Source organism: Cryptomeria japonica, chromosome 3 (genome assembly GCF_030272615.1).
Source record: "Cryptomeria japonica chromosome 3, Sugi_1.0, whole genome shotgun sequence".
Taxonomy (NCBI): Eukaryota; Viridiplantae; Streptophyta; class Pinopsida; order Cupressales; family Cupressaceae; genus Cryptomeria; species Cryptomeria japonica.
This window is the reverse complement of record NC_081407.1, coordinates 288,028,205-288,054,849: the sequence shown is the minus strand read 5'-3', so window position 1 is coordinate 288,054,849 and position 26,645 is coordinate 288,028,205. Positions and strand designations below refer to the sequence as shown.

Below are 26,645 nucleotides of genomic sequence, written 5' to 3'. Positions count from 1 at the left end.
CTACCAATGGCCTTTGATTGTGATGTAAGCAAAGGCATCTGCAAAGAGCATATTGACCATTTGAATAAATCTTGGGTCGAACCCCAAAGCTTGGAGCATGGTAAGGATGAAGGTCCATTCAATGCGATCATAGGTTCGCAAAATCATTTTTTTTAAAAAGGGCCTTTTGTTGAGAGCAACAAGCCCATTCCTTGTCCTCCTAGATGATGATAATATTATCTAGAATAAATCTGGATTTAATGAAGCTCGTTTGCTCAAGATGAAAAATTTGAGGAAGAATATGATAGATTTTGAGAGCCAGAGCTTTGGCAATGATCTTGCAAGATACATTAAGAAACATGATTAATATTATCTTTAGGATTATCAGCTTTAGGTGCAAACTTAATGGTGCCCTTGTTAATGTAAAGCGGAAAAATCAAACCCTAGTTGTTCTCCCCTCCCCAACTCCAAGGAGAGAGAAGGGGGAGTCACTTAGGTTGATGGTTTTCACTTGGGGGAGACTTTACATTCAAAAGAGGGGTTGAAACCCACAAGATCCAATCCCACGCAATGCAAGATTGGATTCTATATGAGTTTCAAGGGTTAAGACATCAAGGATACCCTCTTTTGTAAAGAATGTAGATAGAAAGATTGAACTAGGAATGCATGTAAAGTAGGAAAGATTCGCTTATAAACAGAGATAGGGATATGGGATGAAGCTGCGGACCTGGAATTAGCAGTAAAATGTCGAGACGGTGCTGTTCTGCAAATTTGAGCGAAAGTTGACGGGACGATGGCGCCCGGCGTGCACACGGTCCTCCGAAAAATCTGCGAAATGAAGGGGGATCTGTTCGTCTCTGCACAAGGATTCTAGATCTTCAATTACAGCCGCGTACCTGCAACCTACACACAGAAAAGAGAGGACGATTGGGGGGTTAGGGATGAGGGGTTTGCCTTTAGGTCAAACCCCGGTTTTGGAATTAACCAAGAAATGAGAATGCTGTAAATGTAAATGTTTGTAATGTAAACAAGTACTGATACCTTGTTGTAAGAATGTTTGTATTCTTACATGCGAAGGTGTAAATGTTGTTGTATGTTGTATGTTGTAAGTGATCTCCTCTTCAATGGTTGAATCCTTGTCTTGAATGCAACACTTAGCCTTGAATGGAGACTTAGAATGATTAATTGCTTGAAGGAATGCTTGAATGCTTGAATGCTTGAATGTTTGAATATCGCTTCTGCCTTTTTTCCCTCTTCCCCCAAAATGAGAGAGGAAATGCAGTTTTTATACTTGTCAATTAGGGTTGAAAGACTGATTTTCCCGACCTTAGGCCGACCAAGAAATATTATTTTCCAATTTGCAAACTTAAAGACCCGAAGCCCCAAAAGAGACCGGGCCCAAAATAGGGCCAGGGACCAGGGCGCCCACCTCCAGGGACAGTAGGGTGCAAGGAGGATCAGGCCAGGGTGCTGAAAAATGCAGTTTTTGGTGTCATGAACAAGTTTCGGGGTCTCCATTCAGGTTCAGTGTTGCGCCGCCATCGTGAAGACCCAAATGCAGTCGAAATTGCAAGTGTCGCAATTTTAGGACGCTACAGTTAATAAGCCTTCCTAAAGGTTTGGAATGAAAAATTGCAAGATAAGACCTTATAAAAGTCGCTCCCTACATAATTCAATCTAAGTATTCAAACATCTATTTCAATTACTTCATCTTATATTAGCATTAATTTTTACAATCTTGAAAAGCTTACTCTTCAAGATACCTTTTTAACCCAAAAAAATAAAATTTAATTGATTGATCGTAATTGTGAAGATGGAGAGTGGCGATATCTTCCTTGCAATCCTCTTAAATTCAAATTTCCATTGAGAGAGGAGGCCGAAGTTCTACCAAGCTAAATTTATGCTAATTGTCAGAGAACTTCAACAAATGGTGCCCTTTTTACCCGCTAAATATTTTTATTCCATTTTTTTGACCAAAAAAAATGCTTAATACGGCCATACAGCCGTCAAATCCGTTCCATTAATTTTTACAATTCTGAAAAGCTTACTCTTCAAGATACCTTTTTAACCTAAAAAAATAAAATTTAATTGATTGATCGTAATTGTGAAGATGGAGAGTGGTGATATCTTCTTCAAATTTCCACTTAGAGAGGAGGCCGAAGTTCTACCAAGCTAAATTTATGCTAATTGTTAGAGAACTTCGACAAATGGTGCCCTTTTTACCCGCTAAATATTTTTATTCCATTATTTGACAAAAAAGAATGCTTAGTACGGCCATACGACCGTCAAATCCGTTCCCGACCAAGATTCAAATCCGATTGATATTTTAATATTAAAAATAAAGCCCATACAAACTAAAAGCTGATGCTGGAAACCGAGGCCAATAATTTTATTGGACATCCGTACGCCGCACACCATGCCAGCATAGGAAAAATAAAAATAATACTCTCTCTCTAAATTCATTCTTCCAAAGCTATCTGAGAAAACCCTCTTTTTCTCTCTCTACATCCAAAGCCATTTGACCCGTGGACGATTCGATCCGCTGACCGACCGGAGGTTGCACAGTCTAAATCTGAACCTAACTAATTTAGCGCTGAAGAGAAACCAGTATGATTTCAATCAAAGTGTAGATCTAGAAGAGTTTCTGAAACCCTCTCAAATCTGGCTACTTGACTTGTAATAGCCTCGAAGCTGCCGAAATTAGCGGAATAATAAAAGGAGAGGCGTAAAAGAAGCAAAACCTTATATGACTTGTTCAAAGCTGTGCTTTGCCGATAAGTCCATGGCATTCTTCTGTTAGTTAAAACAGGGGACGGGGCTGTTCATCCAGCGCATTGAATTTGGTATGTTAAAGGTTATGTGAGATTTATTTATATATTTATTTTTTGTTTTAGCAGGGTCCGTTGTTTTGTGATAAATTAGGGTTTGATTTAGGATTCTCAGATTGAATGAGAGAGGATAGCTCACTGATAATTGATAGATTCGATTCGCCCCACCCTTTTTGATTGTGTTCTTGCATTGTAAGAATTTTCTTGGAGTTCTAATTCTTTGTGTTTTGCTTATTGCTTTTGCATTGTGTGTTTGTTCTTTTATAAAATTGAATTTGCTTGATGTCTGGCATTTTGACCGGCTTTGCACTGTAAGAACTTCACTGGAGTTGAATTTGATTGATGTATGCCATTTTGGAGGGACTTCTAAAGCATCCCGTTTTCCTTACCATCAGTTGTGCATCGTGTTTCTTTCTCTTGTATAATTGAATTTAATTGATGTATGGCATTTTGTTTGGCTTTGTGCTGTAAGAAATTTTGCTGGAACTCTAAAGGCTTCTGATCATTGTGTTTTGTTCTATTATATGATTCAATTCGATTGATGTATGGTCTTTTAATCCTTTGACACTGCAAGGACTTTCCCTGGGGTTCTAATTGTTTGTGTTTTCCGTATTATCACTTTTGCATTGCTTTTCATAATGTTATGTAGGCAAGTTTGATTTCGATTGATATATGGTGTTTTGATTGTTTTTGTGCTGTAAGAACATTCGCCTGAGTTCTAATGGTTTGCCTTTTTCCTTATGATCACTTTGCATTGTGAATCTATTATGTTGTTGAATTTAATTTGTTTATTGCCATTTGATCATCTGTAAGAACTTTGGAGCTCTAATGTTTTGAACTTTGATGCTTTGTGTTTCCTGTTGCGACATTGTCTGTTCTGACATATATAATTAAGTTCAAATTCATTCATTTCGTTTTGATCATATTTGCACCTTAAAAACTTTCTTGAAGTTATAATGCTTTGTGTTTTCCATTGCAATATGTACCGTTGAATCATGCAGTCAAGTCTGGTTTGTTTATTTTGGTTTTGATTAGTTTTGCGCGGCAAGAACTTTGTTGAAGCTCTTATGCTTTGTGTTCAAATGCAGCATTGTGTTTTCTGTTGCATCATGTAATTAGGTTTGATTCATTCATTTCTATTTTATCCATTTTGCTTTTAAGATGCAATACTTTTGTGTTTTTCTTTGAATTATGTGATGTTCTATTATATAATTTCGATTCATTCATTGCTTTTTTCCACATTTTTTGCACCATATGAATTTCCATGAAGCTTTATCTGTTGCTTTGTCATTATGGCTGTGTTCCCTTTTGAACATTTTCTCACTCTTTTAACTTTCTTGGAGCTCCAATGCTTCGTGTCTTTTGATTTTTTTCGCATTCTTGGAGTGTGAATGTTTTGTGATTTTCCTTATTATTGCCTTTGTTTTGGTTTTACTTTTATTATGTAATTGAAGTTGATTTGCTTATTTCCTTTTGATCTTTTTTGCCCCACAATAACTTTCTTGGTGCAATGGTATTTGTTTCCCCAATTTCACTTCAGATATTTTTAGAGTTCTTATGATTTGTGTCTCTCTAATAATCATTTTTGCATTATGCTTCTTGCTGTTATGTAATTGGATTCAGTTAGTTATCTGCCTTTGTATTGTGTTTATTTCTGTTATGTAATCTTATTGCCTTTTGATCATTTTTCTCACTAATTTTCTCATAGCTCTAATTGTATATGTTTATTCCTCATAAATTTTTTATATTATGTTTCTATCTAACATAATTAGATTTGATCAGTTTATTACGTTTTGATAACTTTCTTTAATCTTGAACTTTTTTGTGTTTTATTTTTCAGCCTTGCATTGGATTCCTTTGTTTTGTCTACTTGAATTGATTCTTTGATCAATTTACTGCTGTAGGAATTTTCTTAGAGCTTTAATGCTTTTTCGTTTACTTATCCCTCATGGAACTGTATTCTTTTTTCTGAAATGGTTCTTCTGAAAGTAGTCTATCTGGACTACATCAGATGCTTATATATCTTGAGTTTTTTTTTCCAGGAGCTGGATTTGTCATCGATAATGGGGTTTGTTTGAGATTCAGGAGATGAGATTGAAAGATGCGATCAGTAAAGTTGTCCTTTAGGCTAAATTGGCCTGCAGGACCTATTAAAGTGTATATATAGAATAAAAACAAAGGAGATTGATTTTAATTACATCCATGAGGTGAAAATAGTGTATGGGATCACAAAGCAACAGCAACATTCTGATGCAGGTTTATGAAATTGAAAGCTACACAAAGAATTGTTCAAGGACAGCTAGATTAAATTTGAGACATTGCTACTTCTTTCTGAAGAGTGGATCTTCTATTCTTTTATCTGGTTAGAAGTTCTCCAGGCTTATGCAAAGATGCAAGACTCAATGTGTTGGTGTGCCTGTCAATGATGTTATATGGGTTCTCAGTTTTAAAGCAATTTCTCCAGGCTTTGACTGATTGCCTTGATTATGGAGGGAGGTAGTGAAGAGACAGCTCAAATTCTGCCTTCAGAAAATGGAAACTCAATGTCTACACTGCGTAAGGAGCCTTCATTTTCAAGATGGTGTTTCGACACCCCTTTGGAAGAGGCCATCTTGAATTCACGTCAGTCTGTGGACTTGAATGATGGAGACTCTGGCTTTGAATTGCCTCTTTTGAGGCCCCAGGATGAGGACACTGCTGCTGCATCTGAAGATACCAGTAGGGAAACAGAGAATTTAAATGGTATGAGACAGAGAAGCCTTTCAATGACAGAAAAGGGAGATAATTGTGCAGGTGGTAGGGAGGATCTGAATGGGAACAAGTCTGGCCCAGGTATTTTTAGCATTGAATACAAAGAGAATGGGGTTGGATCAATTAAGCTGAAGGATTTTGATGAATTGGAAACAAAGGTTGGCGAAGTTCCATTGAAGGATTCAAATATCGGTTCTCTGCTATTTTCGTTGATTCGGCCATTTGTCTATATTATATTGTGGTATACTTTCAGTACATGCCTGACACTGTAAGTATAATTGTGGTTTCATGAGATTGGAATGGACAATTTTTTCTGTACCAGTGTGAAATAGTTGGCGCATATTTCTATTTCATAAAATCAGAAATATAAGTGTATTTTTTAACACCGGTAAATGTTTAGTCAATGTTGCCAGCACTTCCACTAGGCTTACTCAGAAATTAATAATCAACTTGGCTTTAATATCTTCAGGAATTTGAGTCTGGGTCTGGACCATGGTAGTGAGTTTCAGACCCAGCAAGATGAAATAAGGTTGAAAAATGCAAATAATCAAATATAGGAAAATCTAAGAAATTTTATTTATTTTTATTATGTTGAGAGGTGCAACCTACAGTGACAGCATGGGGTGAATGGTGTGAACGTGTTAACAAAAAAATGTTAAGTAAAATAATTAAATAGCAGACATGTGAAAATAAATTATAATACTATAAACCATTAAAAACCAAAGAAGTAAAGCAAACAAACACAACATTAAAAATACAATAAACATACATATTGATATACTGGATAAAAATAGAGCAAAGCAAACAAGCAAGTGAAAAAGTCACTAATTGTGCAGCTGAAAATTCATGAAATACAAAAGAGGAAGAAATAAAAAATCAAAATAAAAGGAGAGAATTTAAGAAAAAACATTGAAAAAATATATATATTTTTTTGATCGGTTAAGTTGAGCCATATTATATTAAAACCATAGAAATGTACAGAGTTCATGAGCATAAAACATTAAACTATGATCATCCCCTTCTACCCTACCAAATACTGTCAAAACAAAGACCACCATAAAGATTGTCCAGCTACCAACAAGCTAATCATACTACCTATTACATATCATACTTTTTTTGATCGGTTTTAATATCAGACTATTGATTTTCAAAAAACATAGACAAAACCTGATAAACTAGGCCTTAAATCTTATCTGGTTCCAACTTCCAGTGGCCATCCTTTGTAAATTTAATCTTTTTGTGTTTCACAGATTCGCCCACTGCCTCCTTGGTCCTTTTCTCCTTCTCGCGATCTTGAATGTATTCTTTGATGAACTTAAAACCAATGGCAGCCTCCTCGCGTTGGTCTTCACGGTTGTCAGCAGAGCACCATAGCATATATGGCCTAAGCGGCAGGTTGAAACCAGCTGACTGCACCCATATGCCACCTCTTGCAACAAAGCCTTCTTCTGGCTTGGCCATACTGATACATGCCCCCGATCCTAGGCTCCATTCTGTCTTTATACAGGCTTCCATCACCTACCATTCCTCTTCCCGCATTCCCAATTCTAGGCACCATGCGAGCACCATGGACGAGATGTCCACATTGGATCAATACTTAGTTTCTTCCTTCACAAACCCTAAGTCACCGTGTTTGCCGAATTTTCGGCTTTAGGTTCGAAATTCGGCGAACCTATAAAAATGTTATAAAATTCGTTTGAAATTCGTACGGCATAGAGGTTAGCATATTTGTCGAAGTTCTGATGCATTTCGCAGAGGTTTGAAGGTAGTTTGTCCATTTTGCAGGGTTTTTGCTCTTGTTGTCCGTCGACGTAAGTTGCCTGTTTGTGCTGCAAACCGCCAATGAAACACTTTGTTTGTGCTCTATGCGTGTGAGCCCCAACCTCGCTGCCGCTGTTTCCCTGCAGTGCCCCCCTCGCCGTTGTTTCCCCACAGTGCTCCGTCACTTTCGCTTGTTAGTTTTCATGATCAGATTATCCACAATAAACAGAAAACTAAAGTTGCACAGTAAAGCATACAAATAGAGAATCACACAACACAAGACTACCCTGGGAAAACCTCCCTCTAGGAGGAAAAACCCAGCAACAACAGATCCTCAGATCTGATTATGTTATATTGAATTGAAGTACAATAACAACCCAGCTAGGGCACAATTGGAGCAGACTTATCTGAGACTTAAGTTCTGATCTGAACTTAATGAATTTCCAGAATGATAAAGAGCAGACCCCTAGTTCATGTTCACAGTCTGCAGGAGCAGATTTAGGCAAATATCTTCTACACAAACATGTTAGCCCAGCATGAGGAGAGATTCGCTAGGCTTGAGAGTGATTTGCTTGCCTAGAAACCCAATATGTCACATGAAATCAGGTTTGCCATGCATGATAATGACTTTGCTGTCCTCTAGGAAGAATTCGCTGTCCTCTAGGAAGAATTCGCTGACTTCTGAAGTGCAGATCAGAATTTGCATATAGCAGAAGATGATCGCATGAATACGAATGTATGTTTAAGCCTTGCAAGTGGCTGGTATATATATGGGGTTCATCTTTTTACTTATCTCTAAGTCGGCCCACTTAACCTTGGGTGCTAAAACCATTTTACATATTACAATGATGTGGATAGGTCCACACGTTTGGAGTGTATAATGCCGTTAACTTCGTACATTCCAATATAGGGTCGGCTCTATAACGTTTCTTTTATGTTTGGCGTGTAGAAGATAAAGGGGCCAGCCCTATGAGGATTCAGACAACATTGGAATAGGGCCCAGCCCTATTTGTTTTACACATAATTACAATAGATAGGGCCCTGCCCTGTAAGGATTCAAGGCATCATCCGAATCCTATTTATTTTCCTAACCTTGTTACAAAATCAACATCGCTTACGATTTGATTTTTTTTTGCTGGATAGCTTATGATTTGATATTGAATGTATGTTAGGAGAGTTTTAGAATAAAGATTTCATATTAATATTAAAAAGATTTAATAATATGATATCTTTAAATAAAAATAGATTTCACCGTAAATAGATTTAATATTAATCTTTAATCTATTAAATAGATTTAATCTTTAAAGATTTCATATTAATATTAATAGATTTAACCTTTAATCTATTCATATTTATTATTTTATCATTTTTATTTATATTAAAGGAAAATATTATATATATTTAAAAATAATAATAACATTTTTATTTATATTAAAGAAAATATTACGTATATTAAAAAATAATAATAATTTATATGAGCGGAATTTCATCCGAATTTTTTTTTTCGAATTTTTTGTGCTTGCCAAATTTCATCCGAATTTTATAGTTGCCGAACTAGAACTCGAATTCGAACGCGGTGACTTAGCACAAACCCATCACCTAGCAACATTCAGATTAATCGAAAACACATGGGATCATTGAATTTGAAAATGTTTTTCGGTCTCAAATCTGAAATCTCCCCCAGAAAGAGATCTGCTGTTTCCTAGCCCTTAAGCTAAAGGTGGCTTCCATTGTGCTTTGCGTTCAACTGCGACCTCAACCCTTGCAGAAGAAAATGAATCCGACCCCCACCACTGAAAGTATCATACACCACTTGGAAGCTTCAGGGAAATATGAATGCCGAGAGAGTTTTGTGAATAAATGAGTAGGCAAAAATCCATAAAAACAACAATATTCTCCCAAAAAATTCGCACGCATCTGCTGACAATTTGGACACTCCTCCCATGGGCATTAAGTCATCCGTACATTACATTCCTCTGGCGTATTTCCCAAACATCCCAATTGAGCTTTTGTAAATCCATCCACCATAAATCATAATTATTTGCATTGAATGAAATAGCCCACTTTGATAAGGTATCCGCCACCTTATTACCCTCCTTCCTTGTGTGTGATATTTTAAAATTTTGAAATTGATTTAATTATGTTTTGATAAATTTAATAAATTTATTGATTTTCCAGTTCAGTGTTTCACCTTTGATTAGGCCATTTACAATAATTTGTGAGTCGCTCTCCAAGTGTAGCTTCGAAATTGACAATTTGTTAGCCAAATGAACAGCAAGTAGAGCTGTATTAACCTCCGCTTCAATGTTCGTGCCCTCCTTAAGTTTCTGAGCAACAATTGCAAGAATATTACCCTGATCATCTCTCGCCACACACCCTGCATCTGATGGTCCTGGGTTTCCCTTCGAGGCATCATCAAAGTTTATTTTGATCCACCCTTTATCTGGTTTAATCCACTCCTCCATAGGCTCCATTGAGGAAGATGGGTTATCCCAATTCAGCCCATTAACAGGCCTGAAAAAATAAAATGAAGGTGATTATCTTTTCATCTTTTTATTCATCAATTTGAATATTTTCTATCCAGTAGCAATACAAAAAACAAAATTTAGTTTTTTTTTACTTTTTATTTTCCAACTCAAATATTTTCGAACAAATATATTTGAATAAAATAAGATTTCTTAAATAAGTTTTTAATGATTTAATGAAAGTATACACATAATATGAACCCAATTTTTATAAAATAGTCAAAATATTAAAAATGTTAATCATAGTAGCTTAATATTATAAAACTTTATTTTTTTAAATTTTTTTTTGAGTAATTTAAAAACTAGCATAGATATCTTAAATACATCCATCTCAAAGATGCCAAGAGATGTTAGTCTCTAGGCGCCTATCGATTCTCAATAACAATTTCAACATAGGCATCTCGAGACTGATATCTTTTAGTGTCTTTTTAGATAGGTGTATTTAAGATATCTATGCTAGTTTATACTTAGTCCCCCATAAACTTAAGCTTCGAAAGGTCCAAATAATGGTAAGAAATGTGAAATGTTTGTCCCAAACCAGTAGTCACTCATGTTTTGCCCCACCTGAGAGAATCGGACTAAACAAAGGGTTTTGATTTAGTTAGAAGTTTGCTTTTTATCTTTTTGACATTGTCTGGATTTAACTGAATCTAGCTGGGACAATTTTTTTGGATTCCTTTGGGGCCACTTGGGACTTTAATGAATTTAGTTGGTTTGGTTTCCCTTGCGGTCATTTGGGACGTGTGCAATGAAGTTTTCCAAATACTCAGCCAGTCCTGCCTGGACATTGCCAGCTCTCTCATTTGTCCTTTGAAAGACAACCTTATTGACCATAAGAAACAAAGATATTATGTGCTAATATTCGATGAAAATTGAAAAGGAAAGAAATTGCTACTGGCACATGTAAATTGTGGGGAATATATTCTGTGCAGGTAAACTCTGTGTGACAAATGGTTTAATATTTATAAAATAGTTTGCTAATTAGAAAATCTAAAATTCAAAAACAAGCTTCCTGTAGAAACCACTGATTAAAAAAAAAATGGAACAAATGTTTAAGCGAATTTATCCTGTTCAGGTAAACTCAGTGTGAAAAGTGGTTTAATGCTTACAAAAGAATTTGCTAATCATCAAACCTAAAATTTGAAAAAATGGTAAGAATCTCCCTGTGGAAACCTCTGATTAAAAAATATCACAAGAAATATTATATCCAGTTGGAAAAAAATCTAAAGAAGTTTTCTCTAATACTGAACATTTTTTCAACTAGTAAATCTTCTGATAAAATGGTAAAAATAATGAAAAAGCAAGTTATCTGCAATTTTGTGTTGTATTGAATATTTTATTTCTTGCATTGCTAAAATGTGCATCTTTCTTATGTCAGGTATAACAAACTTCTGGTAGGGGAGAAGATGGGAAATTTCAGTTTGCTGGGGGAGAAGATGGGAAAATTCCCCGCACCCTTACTCATGAATACAATTCACTTTTCAATGCAAGGTCTGGTGTCAACTATAGTTGTACGATTTTGTTTTCCGGGATTGCGGCCGCAGGCCATGACATGGAAAGATTACTTTAGCCGGGGTGAGTTTATCCAAGTTGGGTTGATGAGAGTTGTAAGTTTATGTACAGGTAGGAGTGAGCAATATTATAGGTTGATTTTACTTCTCCATTATGTGATTTACTCAGAGTTTGTTATTTTAGAACTCTCTTGCTTTTGGTTTGATGCATAGAATGTAGTGGCTTTGAAGTGAAAACATTTATTATAGAAACACCCACACGGATGCATCGGTGACACACATACTCATACCCCTTACTTTCTTTAAATTTTGCTTCTTAAAGCTTTAACAAAATGATCTGGCTATGTCATTTCATTTAATTTTTAACTGAATCGATAACTTGTTATATCATCATCTCACATTGGCTGTTAAGTTTGATAATTTAGTCCATTGTACTTCCTGTAAACTGAGATTATAGAAAAGCAAAGACCATGCTTGCATGCATACTTGACTTGGAAGTGGATGCTTTATTAATTTGCTGAAATAAATAATGTGAAGCCTTGAACAGAGTTGCTTGTATACCCCCCATAGTCTTTGAACTCTATGAATGCTTTAATTTAGGTAGAACTTTGCAGCATATTTCAAAGCTCACGTTTGTGAAATGCGACAGCAATTTGACAATTTTCACCTTATACATTAATCTTGAACTACTTTTTGCAAAACACTAAATAAAAGAAATATAGTCATATATAGTATTACATATCATATGCTGTTGGTAAATGGAGAATTAGCTTGGTATATATTTGTCTGAATGGTAAAGATGACAATTTGATTAGCTAACACAATCAGTATGCCTCAGTTTGAAATATTATTTGCTGCTGATTTAGTGATCTCTCTTCACCATCAGAAGATATATTAGGACAACTTGATGCAACTTCCTTCTTAGTCAGATTTATAAAAGTTAAAACAGCCCAATTGTATGCAATATAAAAGCACCAACAGCAGACTATTTATCGTATACAAGTGAAGATACCAGTAATATGCAAATGCCATCATGAATTACTTTATGCGGTGCTTTATTGCTGAGTGTATGTGAAGATATTTAAGTATTTGTGCATCATTGTATGGACTTTTAAGCTTAAAACTGAGTGAATGAATATCTTTATATTGTATATCTGAGATAAGTGCCCATGTTAAATACCTGAAAAGCCTTGAAACTTACGGTTAGTTTTGATTGGATCCAAAAATATGAGATAGGATTGAGTATTGTTAAAAGTAGCAAGTAAATAAAGATTAAATTAATTCATTTCATATATGATGATGCTACTGCCAGCTCTAAATAATAAATAGAAAATCATTTATATGAATTTTTATTCTTGTTTTCCATGATGTTATTAGCCATTAAACATGATATTATTAACAAGGCATAAAATGTGTCATCCTGAATGGAAATCTGAAAGATGTATATACGCAATGAATAGAGTTTTGTGATCAAAGCGAAACAACATCTTGCCATAAAATAAAATCATTTATGGTTTAAAATTTAAATCATGTTCTCAGAACATGTTAGGTGAAAATTGTCAAAATCTCACATAAATTGGTTATGGGAGTTCCCATCAGATCCTAATTTATAGAATAGAACTAGAAGGCAGGAGATTCTGACATTAATTATTTGCGTTGATAATTTGAATTTTATGGGAAGTAATTAGTAAAGATAACTCGATCAAAAAGGTGAAGATAAAATTTTAAAGGCATTTGTTATTACAGGTCATGGTTTGGTAACTTACAATTTGGGAATTGAGTTTTCAGGAAAGGAACATTCTATTATTGTTGGTCAAACATATGTTTGGGCATTTTAGGAATGTAAATTTTAAACTCTATCTAACACAATGGATTTAGGTACTGACAAATGATATTCCAAATATGAAATCAAAACTTTATGCAGATGGTGTATTGCTTCATCTTACTAATTGGAGGCCAAATCTATCTTTCACTGTGTACAATTTCACGGTTTATAATTCCACTTGGTGTCCCTCATTGGAACACAATTAAAAGAATTTTTAGATGCATAAATAAAACTTTGTTTTATGGTTCTGAATTTGTTAAAGTAGTGAATCTCAGTTTAGAACTATATGAATTTTTTTGGGTGAATTTTCTGGAGATTGAAAATCTGCTATAGAATATGCCTTCCTTCTTGATTCAGATGCATCAATAAAACAGACAACCTACAATTGCTATTCCATCTTTTAAAGGTAAATGGTGGGTGATAGCCAGCTCAATATATGAGCCTTTTTGACTAAGGCAAAATATTTTTGATGTACAGTTGTAGCAAGGTTATAAGGTTGACATAGATTCTATCTATTATGAAAAAGTAAAGATATAGATCTGCATTAGATTCCATTCAGGATAAGGGAAAGTATGGGTAAGTAAATATATGTGTGGTACTCTAGGCAAGTGGCACCCTTCGTTATTAAGGGTCTTTGCAGGAGTGGGGTAAATTCAAAAATCAGAGCTTTTCGCAAGTTAATAGTGAGCAATGTGACCTTTGAAGGAGGATTTTTGAAATATCCCTTACTGATTTCTACCAGAAATGGACAATATGTTACCAAAGAATTTTTACAAACAATTTGCATGAAGCCTCTAACCCGTTCATTCAATATTTTTGCAGACAGAACAAAGGTAAACTGTACTGGAATATTAATATTCAGGAGCAATATGACAAATAAAAATAATATAATCACTGAATTTACACAGTTGTCACCCAATCATAGGATGCATTCATAAACTTGCTGTGGATATACAACGATTTAGTCTTGTCATTGGAAGTCGCCAAGACAGAAATAGATACTACAATATCCTCTACAGCAGCTACGCTTAAGCTCCTTCCAATAGGCTCACTAACTTCTGCCTGACTATTCCGCTGTTAATGCTCAATTTCGCTCCACAATGATTCCACTGCTTCCCATGCAAGGAACCATCAATTCTGTTCGGCAGTCCTTTACAGGAAATGTTTTACCGGCTCAAGATATATGTATATTTCTGGAATCCATACTCTGCAACACCCTTCGCAGAACTAGGTATGTGGGAGTAGTAATACGAAGAAGGAAGATTCATGCACTAGAGGTGAGGGGCCGTCTCACTGTTCGAAAAGTCCTTTCCAATTTCACCTTTCTTTATTTCACAACACCCAATGCCACAATAATAATGGATGCCCGGTAAAATATTCAATCGCCAAATTATATATATACTTCCTGAGGTTCTGACTTTGGATCTGAAATATTGTTTCAACCTAAATATCAATACTTTCACCTCCACAGAAATATTATTCGATCTTAAGAGCCCAAATAGCCAGCTTTTTGTCAATGGCCAAATGCGATATGAAATATTAATGCAAACAATAGCTGTCTATTAAAATATTTGCTCTTATTTCACATACCAGATATAACCCAGGAACAATTTAATACTCAGAAAATAATAATCTTTTCCCAAATAAGATTTATTTTCCCAAATAAGATATAAGCACCAAATACCTCAATCTGGCAATATTTTTATTTCTGAAACAACACTTTACAAATTTGTCTCCAAAGGAGACTTCACAAATTTGGCCCAGCTGTGAATTCATTACGAATTCACCCCTTCCGGAAGAACCAGGTTTCCGTCCAGCTCTTCTGTCAAACTCCTGAAGGTTTTCATCTCCAAATATCATAAAACTCATATCAAATCAAAAGCATGCCTTACTTCCTCCATCCAGCCTCCTTATAAAGAACTCCAGGAAGCATCTAGAATATTAGGCCAACTTGGCCAACTTAAATATTGATCGTATTTTGGATTTTTTTATTTAATAAAGTGACATTTAAAATTATTTTATTATTTTTTCGTATTATTTAAATAATTAATTTATATTGTCATCATTTGAATATCTCTTTTATTTTTTTGACAACTTAATAAAAATTAATTTAATTAATTGTCACTTAAAAATTGGGGTTATTACAATTTTAGTGTGCGAATTGTTGTATTGTTTGATTCCATATATTTATATATTAAGTTGGCACAATGAGTTAGTATTAGATCATTGCAAAGCTGACAAACTTGTTGGAAACTTTCATTTATTCAAACTAAATTTCAAGGCACAATACAGTTCATGGTTACGTAGAAACTTGGGTTTGAAGATGGAGATAATACTAGAACATTGCAAAGTTGACAAACTTGTTGGAAAATTTCAGCTATTCAAACTATATTTCAAGGCACAATACAGTTCATAGTTACTAAGAAACTTGGGTTTGAAGATGGAGCTCCCATACACACATCTATTGGTAGCCACAAAAAGCGGAAAAACCCAAACCCAATTTTGACTCAACCTCGAGAACGCGGCAAAACAAATTTTGGTACATCATCCACCACACCTGCCACAACTCATGCACCTATTTCTTTCATGATAGGTAAAATTTTTACAATTCATGTCAAAATAGAATATGACCTTGAATAATTCTTTTAAAAAACATCTATAAACAATGAATATGTTTATAGTTTAAACAATATATGTTTAAACTATAAACATATATTCTCTTTAAAAAACATAAATTTTATGCAAAATATGGTTGTTCAATGTATCAAATTAATTTGTGGAACATTGGGAAGTGTTTTCTATTAAATTGAATAAATGTGTTCGATATAGCAACATCATGCAAATACAATAGTTGATAAATATGGTTTGTATTATGATGATTGAAAATCATATTAGAAATTACAATTTCATATAAGTTACCATTTTCTCTTCTCTGTATACATACTAGTGATGGTTTGGGTCCTACACCTTGTAGTTGGTTATGGCTCCACCCTCAAACTAGAAGTTAATGACTCTTCCACAGACACAACATCATTATCAGTCATGATTTCATCCAATCCAATTTGTCCTACTGCTTTAACCTCCTTTGCTTGCCTCTTAAAATCACCAATCTTTTCTTCTATAAACATGGGGCTTCATCTAGTGTAGTCTAGTTGTTATATGGATCAGTGCCATCCAAGTCAATTGGCTAATGACTAGTTGTGTTGTCCATCTTTGAGGTGCTTTTGTGTCTTTTTATTATGCATCTTTGTGAATGGCCTTTAACAAGCTCTAGCTGCACTCACATCCAAGAGTGTTGAAAAGTTGGGATAAAGTTTGGAGGATTAGCTTTTGAAAAAATTTGGGGGTTTTCTGCTTCCATCTTCTCACAAAGTTTGTAAATGAGCAATACTTGTGCACACATTGATTTAAAACTTTGAAGTGAAGTAAAGTGAAGATCGAGATTTTTTTACCTAGTCCCTGAGTGGTTCTCCCTCAGATATCTAGTGGCACAAAGAAGAATGTCTCTTGAACATGTTTCTATTTTGCAACTTCTCCATAATCATGGCATGCCCCACCTGAGATTAGGGCTTCATAAACACAATTCGCAGCATCAAAAATAAAACATGAGTGATTGACTGAGTAGGAGGGCCGACTCAAAGTAAAGCAAATAAATAAATTATTCGTGACTATTATAGGGCTGACTCAAGATAAAGTCCTAAGTTACCGGTTCCGGTTCGGATTCGGGTACAGATTCATGGATTTGGCAAATTTTTTTTTTTTTGGGTACGGGTTCGTCCGTACACACACATATATATATTTTTTAATTTTTTTTTTTTTTATATATATATAACTTCAAACATCAAAATTATATATGTTCACAGTTCAAACATACAAATATGAAACATACAATGTAACTTTACCATACAATGATACATAAATGATAACAGATAAATCATAAATCATAAATCATAAATCCATAATTGCCAATGCCAATAAATATTCTGATATTGATATATCGTAAATCATAAATGTAATATCATATTCATAATTTGCAAAAAAGATAATATTCAAGTTTCAAGTTTCAACTGATTTAAGTTTCAAAATGTTAAAATAAGATTAAAAAATTTGTTTTTTAATTGTTTTTTTTTGTTTTCTAACTCGTGGGCCCTGTTTTTGGGAACCCACAGGCTTGGGTTCACCCGGGTCCTCCCTGGTTCGACCTGGGTCCCACCTAGGTCCTGCCCAGGACCCACAGGAACCCAGCCACCTAAGCAGGACCCGAGTGGGACCCAGGTCGAACCAGGCTCGGACCAGGACCGGGCATGAACCAGGACCAGGACTCGGCCATTTTTGGCAAGAACCGGTAACTGAGAGATAAACAAATAAATAAATTGTAGGGTCGACTAGGATTAATTATGGTTGAGGCATCAATTAGTTGTGGCAACATTCGCATGATGATCATTTCTTTAAGAGCCAACCCTCCCTTGGTTCAAGCGCCACCTTGAGAGTCAAAAATTAAATTATTTAGTAAGGCCAACCTTGGTGAAAGAACGCCTCCTTTAAAAGAGGTATATATAGGAGATAAAGAGGAGTAGAAGGAGAGGCAAGCAGTGAGAATTAATTTAATTAAAAGCAGATCTACAGCAGACCTAGAGCAGGGCTGAAATAGCAGAAGGAATTCAAGACCCAATCCAGCAATAAGAAAGTAATTGGATCGAACATCAAGGAGAATTACATCTGCATTAAGGGAAACAACTGAATAAGCACCGACATTCATAAAGGCAGATCCATTCTTAATACATCATCGATTCAGATCAGAAAAGCCATATGGAGCAGTAAGAACAAACAGAAATCAGGCACACATAATCAATCAGATTGAGGCTTATTATACAGAACTGATAAATGACATTGTTAATTATCTTTGTGGTATGTCTAAGATACATGTTTAATCTATGCACTATAATAGATATCATTTAGCATATAATCTCTTATACGTTGATATAGATAATAACATGTGATGCAAATCCTAGAACATCAATCTAATTGTAACCTGATAAGCAATCATGTAGAGAAGGGAAGGAGATGCAAGGAAGGGTAGCAGATACGAAATCTCCATCTAAGTAGGCCAACCCATGATGGATGTCCAATGTGCCTACCACTTGGGGCCAAGAGGGTGAGTGTCCGCTCTAGGGCTTAGATAGGAGGATTTTCGGGCACCCAATTGCGATTTCCTCTCCAAGCTCTATGATGGTTGATTGTCGTAGAAATCAATTATCCCATTATGTGGTGAAGGAAGAAATACATGATAAGGAGGCAGTAGCTTCGACACCCCATTAGGTACGCCAACCCCTGGGATGGGGCCAAGAGGCTGAATGATTGGGTGTTCATTCTGTGCTCTTGGGCTTGATTGGAAAGGACAGGCTCCCGGCGATTCTCCAAGGAATTCCATAGTGTGGATTGGTTGATAGGGGAAGCCTATGATTGAAACCCATCATAGTCTCAACAGGATGAATAAGGAAACAAGGATAGGGGGTGCAAATACAAGCATCCCACTAGGTAGACCACCCCATGCTAGATGTTCGATCCTATCATGCTCCTTCATTCAAACTCTATTGTGATTAGACCTTTCTATTGAATTATGATAATTATATGTATTTGTACTTATATGTGTGATTACTAACCCTAATAGAAATAACTGATATTGTATATATATATCCAATACTGTTTAATATGGTTGCAGGACTTAAGTCAGGGTTTATCTTGCTAAAAGGCATTTTAAATGGTAAAGTTATACCTTTATTGATCTTACATTTCTTATTTGAATGGAATTTGTGATTTTAGGGCAATCCTAAAAGGGGACATTACAAATGAGGTCCTTGACCTCAAAATTAGATGACATTCTTGTAATGTATGTTGGGGTTGAGGAAGTGCCCTGTTGCATGAATGTGTTGGTGGTGTTGATTGCTCCACCTTTAATGAGCAATGTTCCAAATGGGTTCAAACTTTGCTACATCTCACTTATAATAGTTTTGAATGGATTTTGCGAGTCCATGGCCTCATAAATATATTTCATTGGGTTTTGCTACCCATCCACTAAGTTTAAAACCCTAACTAAAGGCTCCAACATCTACAACCAAATAAAAATGAAATATTTTGTAATGAGAATGTAGAAAAGGTGAAATTAAAAGATACAATTTAAAATTTAGATAGAAGTTTGAAGTTACCTTGGTAATCTTGTTAGCACTCTTTGCAAAGAAATCATCAAAATCAGTCTTTCTAATGCTCTCTCCATTCACTTCTTTTGAATTAAAAAATCTAGTCTCACAAACATTTGATTCAAATATGTACTATACTACAATTGCTTTAAAAGGTGAATGAACAAGTTGCAAGCTGTGTTGCACCTGTTTGCACGAGCTCTTTCCCCCTAGTGCAATCTCTCATCAAACTAAGTACCCAAGGGTGCTTGTAGTTGCATTTATTTGGTGATGTTCTTGGTGTAAATCAAGTTTCCTATGCCTTCCAACAGATTATAAAGGCTACGGGCAGCACATAGAATCCAAATAAGTATTGGGTTCCTCTCCACAAGCAGTCTCCCTCTTGCTATATATGCCACTGCATCAATTGTTACAAATTGGACTGCATTTCCTCTCTTGATCTTTAACAGAATCTCCTCCAACATTAGATTCAAATTCTCTACATTGTTTACTTTGTTTCAGGTGCTTTGGACCCAAATAACTCCATCTTAACATTTGAAGTGGCTAGATAGTTGATGTATGTACAATTCCTTCCATTTGTCTACCTATTTGATAGTATGATGGATCCATACTAGCACCATATCTCCTTTGTTCTTAGAGAAAACCTATGACTGGACTCTACTAGAGTGTGACAAAGTGAATGTATTGCAAATACATGGACCACAATTGGAGCACAAAATGTTTGTCATGCTACCTCTGTTTCCTGTACCATGTCAGGATTCATCACTATTGAAATGGTTGTGGTTGTCCTCATCCTCTCCGTTTTCTTGAGGGTCATTTTCATTTCCCGTTCAACCTTTGACTGGGCGTTTGGTGATTAGTTCATGTCATGAACAATGCATGCAAGGTGGTATTTGAGGTGCTTGATGACTTCACTCTTTTTCAACTTACAAGAGTTGCAATTGATAGTCTATTATTTCATGTCATGGCTATCAATGCATGCAAGGTGGTATTTGAGGTGATTGACGACTCCATTCATTTTCAACTCACAAGAGTTGCAAATGACAGTCCCTGTAATCGGTCTTGTTATGCCATGCTTCCAACTGATGTCCTTTCTACCAACGGTTTGGTTTCGACTTCTTGATGCCATTGGGTGCAAGGTACAAACCCCATTGTGGGGTTTAAACACAAAAAAGCAATGTTAAGGCAAATGCATATGAAACATGAATAAACAATGTTTAAATTAAAAAAAAGGTGTTTTAAGTACATAAAATGGTCAACCCTACACTAATAAAAAATAGACTTTTTGTTGAATATAAAAAAAGAGCATTTAAGTACATAAATACTAGTTTGAATGTAGAAACATGGCTAAACATGTAAATGGCGATTTTAGGAATCTTAAAGAATTCTAGAAATGCCTGGGAAAAAAAGAAAAGAAAAGAATACCTGGAATTTTGAAAATTGCAGAAATATTGTTATTCCAATACCACATCTTGTATTTGGGTTATGTCTTGCAAGTTCCATGAATGGCTTGGTGAGTAGTTGCCACAAGTTGGCATGCTAAATTCTCACTTAGTGTTGAGTTCGAGTGTGACTTGCTTGGTGCAGGGTTGATTTGCTAGAACCTGCAAGTTTTTTAACTATGGGTGGTCATGTAAAAATAAGTTGGCCATATTTCAAAATGATGACACTATTCACTTTCCTGTATCCATATGTCACGTTTCTTGGTGGCTGATGTGTTTTTAGGTTTATACATTTTAACCCTTTGAAAACTTTGTACTCTACTTCTTTCTATTGGCACTTCAAAAGTTTATAAGTTATATTACATTTATGGATAAATGCTCTTATGGTCTCACTCTTGATTTGTACTGCCATTGTTTTGCCTGTGTTCTAAACGATAGTGTTAGGGGCCACAACTATATAAATGGCATGTATTTTGACATCTTAGCTCATCTATGATAGTTAGAGAGGTGAGTTTAACTGTGTGTGGACAAGTTAAAATATACTGTAGCCATATTTTAAAATGATGACCCTCTTCCCTTCCTTGCTTCCATGTCACATCTCTTGGCAACTGTGATGTGTTTTTAGACACATATATTTTAACCTTATGAGTACTTTGTACTCTACTACTTTTTTCCCTTTTTTCTTCCTTTTTTAAGGTAACTTGACGAATCAGAAGCTCGGTGATCAAGGACGCTCCCACAACCAGGGGATGGAAGCAAGGGGTGGGTGAGCTACTATAACTTTGGGCTGCCCCTGGAGAGGCTGCACACATAGCTTGTTAATTGGCTTTGAATGTGTGACCATTGTTTGTATCTTTCAATAGCCCAACCATTGGGTCCATGCCCAGGGTCTACTCTACTACTTTCTATTGACACTTTATAAGTTTATGAACTATATTAGATTTATGGATATTGATGTTCTTATGGTCTAATTCTTGATTTCTACTGCCATTGTTCTGTATCTGATCTAAACTGCAGTATTAGGGGCCACAACTATATAAATAGCATGGATTCTAACGTCTTATCTCATCTATGATAGTCACAGAGGCTGACATAACCATTTTATTTCTTAGATGTGGGCTTGCAACTTTGCTCAGATTTGATGAGACTTGTGAGTCCAACAGATTTATCAACACAGTGGAGTCAACTTGACCCGTACAATAGTTGGGACAAACTTGCTGAGTTGATACCTAGAATCAGTTGCTCACTTCAAGTATGAAGAGAACCTCTAATTTCACCCAGTTCTCCCTCTCCAATTGTTACAGGTTATTTTTTTTATCACAGGGAATGAATTTGAGGATGTAAGTGAAAGAGCAAAAGTATTTTGGTGGAAGATCTGAACTTGACAGAAAAGGGTCTTTTGGAAATGGCTAGGAAGACTTCTGTCCTCCATTCCTCAGTTTCCAGCAATATTGAGCAAAGGTTTTAGAGTCTACATTTGCAGTCATGAAACATCTGAAGTCTAATTTTGCTATGCACTAACAGGTTCTCACAAGATACCATCAAAAGTATGCTTAAAAGTGGACTGGACCATGATTGTTAGCTTCTATTTGTCTATGCTTTCTATTGTGTTTTTGCCTTGACTGATTTTGTATTAATTTTCGGCTGTAATTCTTTGACTCTAATACTATACTCTATTTAAGATACCATTTCTATCTTGTAGAAAATCCTGATTTTTTGAACAAGAGTTTTATTATATTGATAATTGCTTTTCTATGGTCTAGAATCTCTAGATTGAGAAGGCTTCAGTTGATTTTGGAATTGAAATAATTTAGCTTATTTCTTAATTTGCAAACTTGTAGTGACCTTTGGTTGGCATGAGCTTATTGTGAGGTTTTGATCAAGCCATTATAATTGATTTATGACATAATTGCAAAATTTGTTGATCAGGGTAACGTGTCATTGATATCATTGGATAATTCTTTTAGTTTGCTTGGATGCTGCATTTCAGTTTCAGCACGTCTTGCTGAATACTAACTGAAAACAATGTAATTTCTTGTTAAATTTTTTTTGCCTCCGTAAGGGCCTGTGTTGCATTTGAATATGCAATATTGTCTTTTCATCTTCATTTCCAAATCCTGTAGAGTTTTATTTTGTTGATGCTTCAGGTTCTCTACACGTATCTATGGATTATTGCTTTTCTATGTTCTAGATTGTGAAAGCTTCAGTTGATTTTAGAAGTAAAATAATTTATCTTATTACTTATTTTGCAAGCACTTAGTGACCTCTTGCTGGCATGAGATTGTGGGAAGGTTTTGATCAATTAAATGAAATGGAAGTAAGACATAAATGCAAAAATTGTTGATCATCTGGGTTTAAGTGTCATTGTGATTCATTGGAGAAGTCTTTTAATTTGTTTAAATGCTGTATCTCAGTTTCAGTGCTTCTTGTTGAATACTAACTGAAATTAATAACATAATTTGAGGCTATGATAAATTTGAGTATGTGAGGCTCATGTCAAATTTGAGTATGTGATAGTGCCTTTCCTTCATACTTAATAAATCCTGCTAGATCTGGCAAATTCCTGTTGGGTACAGATTTTCAGACATATTGAATCAGTCTGATTCAATCCAGACATGTTTACTTTTTTTTCTTCTGAAGTTCATAACCACGATTCTTCATTCTAGTTTGCACATAAAAATTTAATCTGATACAATGGAAATTTAATTTGATGTAATGTGATTTCCATGGCTAATTACAGAATTGTCTGTTCTGTACCAGTTGTACCAACAGCTGTGGCAACTGCACTTGACATAGATCTTAGCAATGTGGCTCTTATCTTCATTTCAGTGACCTTTTCAACAATGGTGTGTATCTGTTTAAATTTCATACGTAGTTATGATTTAAGTACAACTTCATATAAATATTTGATGTCATAATGCTTGCTAGATTTTATGTTACACTATTATTTACTGATCAATGTGCCTAAATAAAATCGTTTGATGATCTTTGGCAGTGTAAATCCTCCGCTCCAGTTTTTCTACTCCTGTTTGCTTTTGCCTTCAAGTAGGTTCAATTTATTGATATTTTTGGATTCACATACTTTTGTAATGTTCAATGTTTTTTTTTTTTAAGTATATTGATATTCTTAGAGGGAATGGAACTTCGTAAAGCTGCAGTTGGGATGTTATTACTTTTATTTATTTGCTTGATCTGTATTCACATCCTATCCTGATGATGCATGCATTAGCAATCATGTTCATGACACATTTGATTATATTGGTATTATTTCTTGTGAGTGTCTTGCTGCTAAATTTACTTCTAGTTATTTCATAGTAGCAATTTTTATTTATTGCATACTGTGCAGTTTGCACTAACTGATTGGTTCTTACTTTTTTTGAGAAATGTTATTTAAAGAAAGATATTTATGAAGGAACATTTGGGATTTAAAAATTCTTGAAGCTTTGTAGTAGTGCAACTGGTTTGTTCAACTCCCTTTCATAGATTGGTTTGTAATGGTGAAGAAAGTAGTTATAATTCTTCAATCATGTTTACTTGTCAAATTTCTACCTTAGAAGAAAGGAATTAGACAATAATCAGATGGGAAGGCATTGATAGCTTGTGACGTTTAAATAACATTTTTCAAAGAAAGGAAGAACTGTTTGGTTAATGTCTCAATTATGAACCACATAAAAATTCTAAAATTTGTCATTATGTAGTGGCTTCCTTACATTTTATGTAAATGAACATGCCTTATTGTAGCTGATTGAAAAACCAGTACACCAAAGACTTTTGTAGCTTATGAGTGATGTTGCTCCTGGAATTGGCATTCCATTTAATGTAAATCAACTTACTTAATGTATCTGATTGGCAAACCAATACACCAAAGACTTATGAGCCTATGGGAGATGTTACTCCAAGCATTGGTATTCCATTTTATGTAAATGAAAATACCTTAATGTATCTTGGCAAACTAGTACACTAAAGCCTTTTGAGCCCATGGGCAATATTACTCCAAGAATTAGCATTCAAGTCACTGTGGAACTTGAAAAATCCCATGTCATGGTTCTACTTATTATATATCATGTGTGAGAAAAGGTTTTCCTTTCACAAGCCATTTGTATGGAAATCTCACTTCTAGATGGTATCTTTGGAGGTCAGAGCTGTTGGCTCTGAATGGATGGCTGTAGACTGAGGCTACGTTCCATGGTTTTCCTATAATGGCAATGGAAGGGGACAATGGAGTGAGTTTCCACTATGAAAAAAAATTTGCTAGACTTTTGAGGTGAAGGTTTGTGTGTCTACATACATACATATATATCATATATGTATGTGTGTGTGTATGTATGTATTTAGCGATTGTTTAATGCTAGCCATCTACCAAAAAGGTTGAAGTTGGATTGCGTAAAAAAAATTCTGACTGCTTCCCTATAGTAAATTGCATGAATTTTACATAGAAGGATAAACTTTAAGCTGACCTAATTTTGAATAAATTTTTGCATAATTATGCTGAGAGGTGTACTATAATGGCAGATAGGAGTGGATTGTAATGACGTGTATGTTCGCAAAAACCTTTTAATGAAATTTGACAATCATTTATTAATTTTTATTTTTGGATTAGTGAAAGAGTAGAGGGCCACTATACTTTTTGTAAGCAAGAAAAAGATAAAAAATAGATAAAATAGGCTTCAGACACTTTGTAAAAGAGGGGTTCAAGGACAAAATTGTATTAACAGGGCTGCCATTATGTAAGCTCTTCTAGGACTAGGCTTTTGTAGCCCCTATCTTCCACTTTGTTGTGTGAGTGGAGGTCATAATATGAGTGATCTTTCCTTTTTTAGAGTAGTCTTTCATTCCTCCGAATGATTAACCTTTCCTCCTTGTTGAAAGACACATGATCTATTGTAGTGTATTCTATAGCTTTTGAACTGGAATTGTGCTCCTCGAACCTGTGTCTTGTGCAACTATTTATTGGTCATAGGATAAATCTTTGTCCCATTATCAATAGAGCTTATGATGCCCTTGTGCTTATCCTTGAAAATTGTTGACTATGTGCTGTTTGCCTTTATAGTTGAGTTGCCAATATGGCTATGGATGCGGGTACGAGATATGGGTTTGAGTACATGGGTACGACATTATCTATACATATGTGCATGTATATCTGTTGAATTTTGCAACACAAGCACTTGCAAGATCAAATGACAAACAAGAACACCTTCCACGAACGAGAGCTGCACAAATGAATGCTATATTACTCAAAAGTAAAGAATACAAAATTATAGGATGAATTACAATTGTACAATGAGGTGCTTATAAAGAAAGCACAAAGCTAAATTTAGGAGAACTAAAGTGCAAGCATGAGGAGGTAAATAAAGCTCAAGTCTAGCTAAACTAGATGCATAATAGCTAAACTAGTTGCACGACTAAAATAAGCACTCCTAAGTGAACTTAAGCAAAAAAACATAACTAGTTTTAAAAAAGCAACTAATATCTAAATATGCTCTAACACCCCCCCTTAAGTGAAACTTAGGGTGAGTAGAAAAACTCTAAATTCATGAATGTAGAAATGGGTCCCAACAACAAAAGACTTGATCAGGTATATATGTACAAACCAATGAAGTCTCTCTAATCGGAGAAAAACCACATGGGAAAAAATCCATCTCCAAAAGCGAGAGATGCAATGCATGAAAAAGGTACTACATTGACTAAGATGAAGGACTCCAAGTGGCCCACCCCCCCCCCCCAAGCACTGAATCGGTCACATAAGTACAATCAAGATTCCTCCCATAGGATAGAAAAGTAGAAAGAATGTATCCTGCCCATAATGAAGAAGCTCTAATGTTGAGG

The 26,645-nt window shown here is 35.2% G+C and overlaps 1 protein-coding gene across 5 annotated transcripts in view; it reads left to right on the top strand.

The window, feature by feature from the left end:
• The first annotated feature begins 2,367 nt into the window (after positions 1-2,367).
• The window catches only part of LOC131068526 (probable sugar phosphate/phosphate translocator At1g06470), a 61,135-nt gene continuing 36,857 nt past the window's right edge, over positions 2,368-26,645 (top strand). Inside the window, exons 1-5 of one of the 5 annotated variants that reach the window (XM_058003720.2) lie at positions 2,368-2,822; positions 4,850-5,826; positions 11,223-11,467; positions 23,580-23,665; positions 23,815-23,864. In XM_058003720.2, coding sequence (XP_057859703.2) covers positions 5,294-5,826; positions 11,223-11,467; positions 23,580-23,665; positions 23,815-23,864 — 914 coding nt within the window. In that variant the 5' untranslated portion in view covers positions 2,368-2,822; positions 4,850-5,293. The remainder of the gene's footprint in view (positions 2,823-4,849; positions 5,827-11,222; positions 11,468-23,579; positions 23,666-23,814; positions 23,865-26,645) is intronic. The other 4 variants (XM_058003719.2, XM_058003716.2, XM_058003717.2 and 1 more) reach the window with 4 other exon arrangements.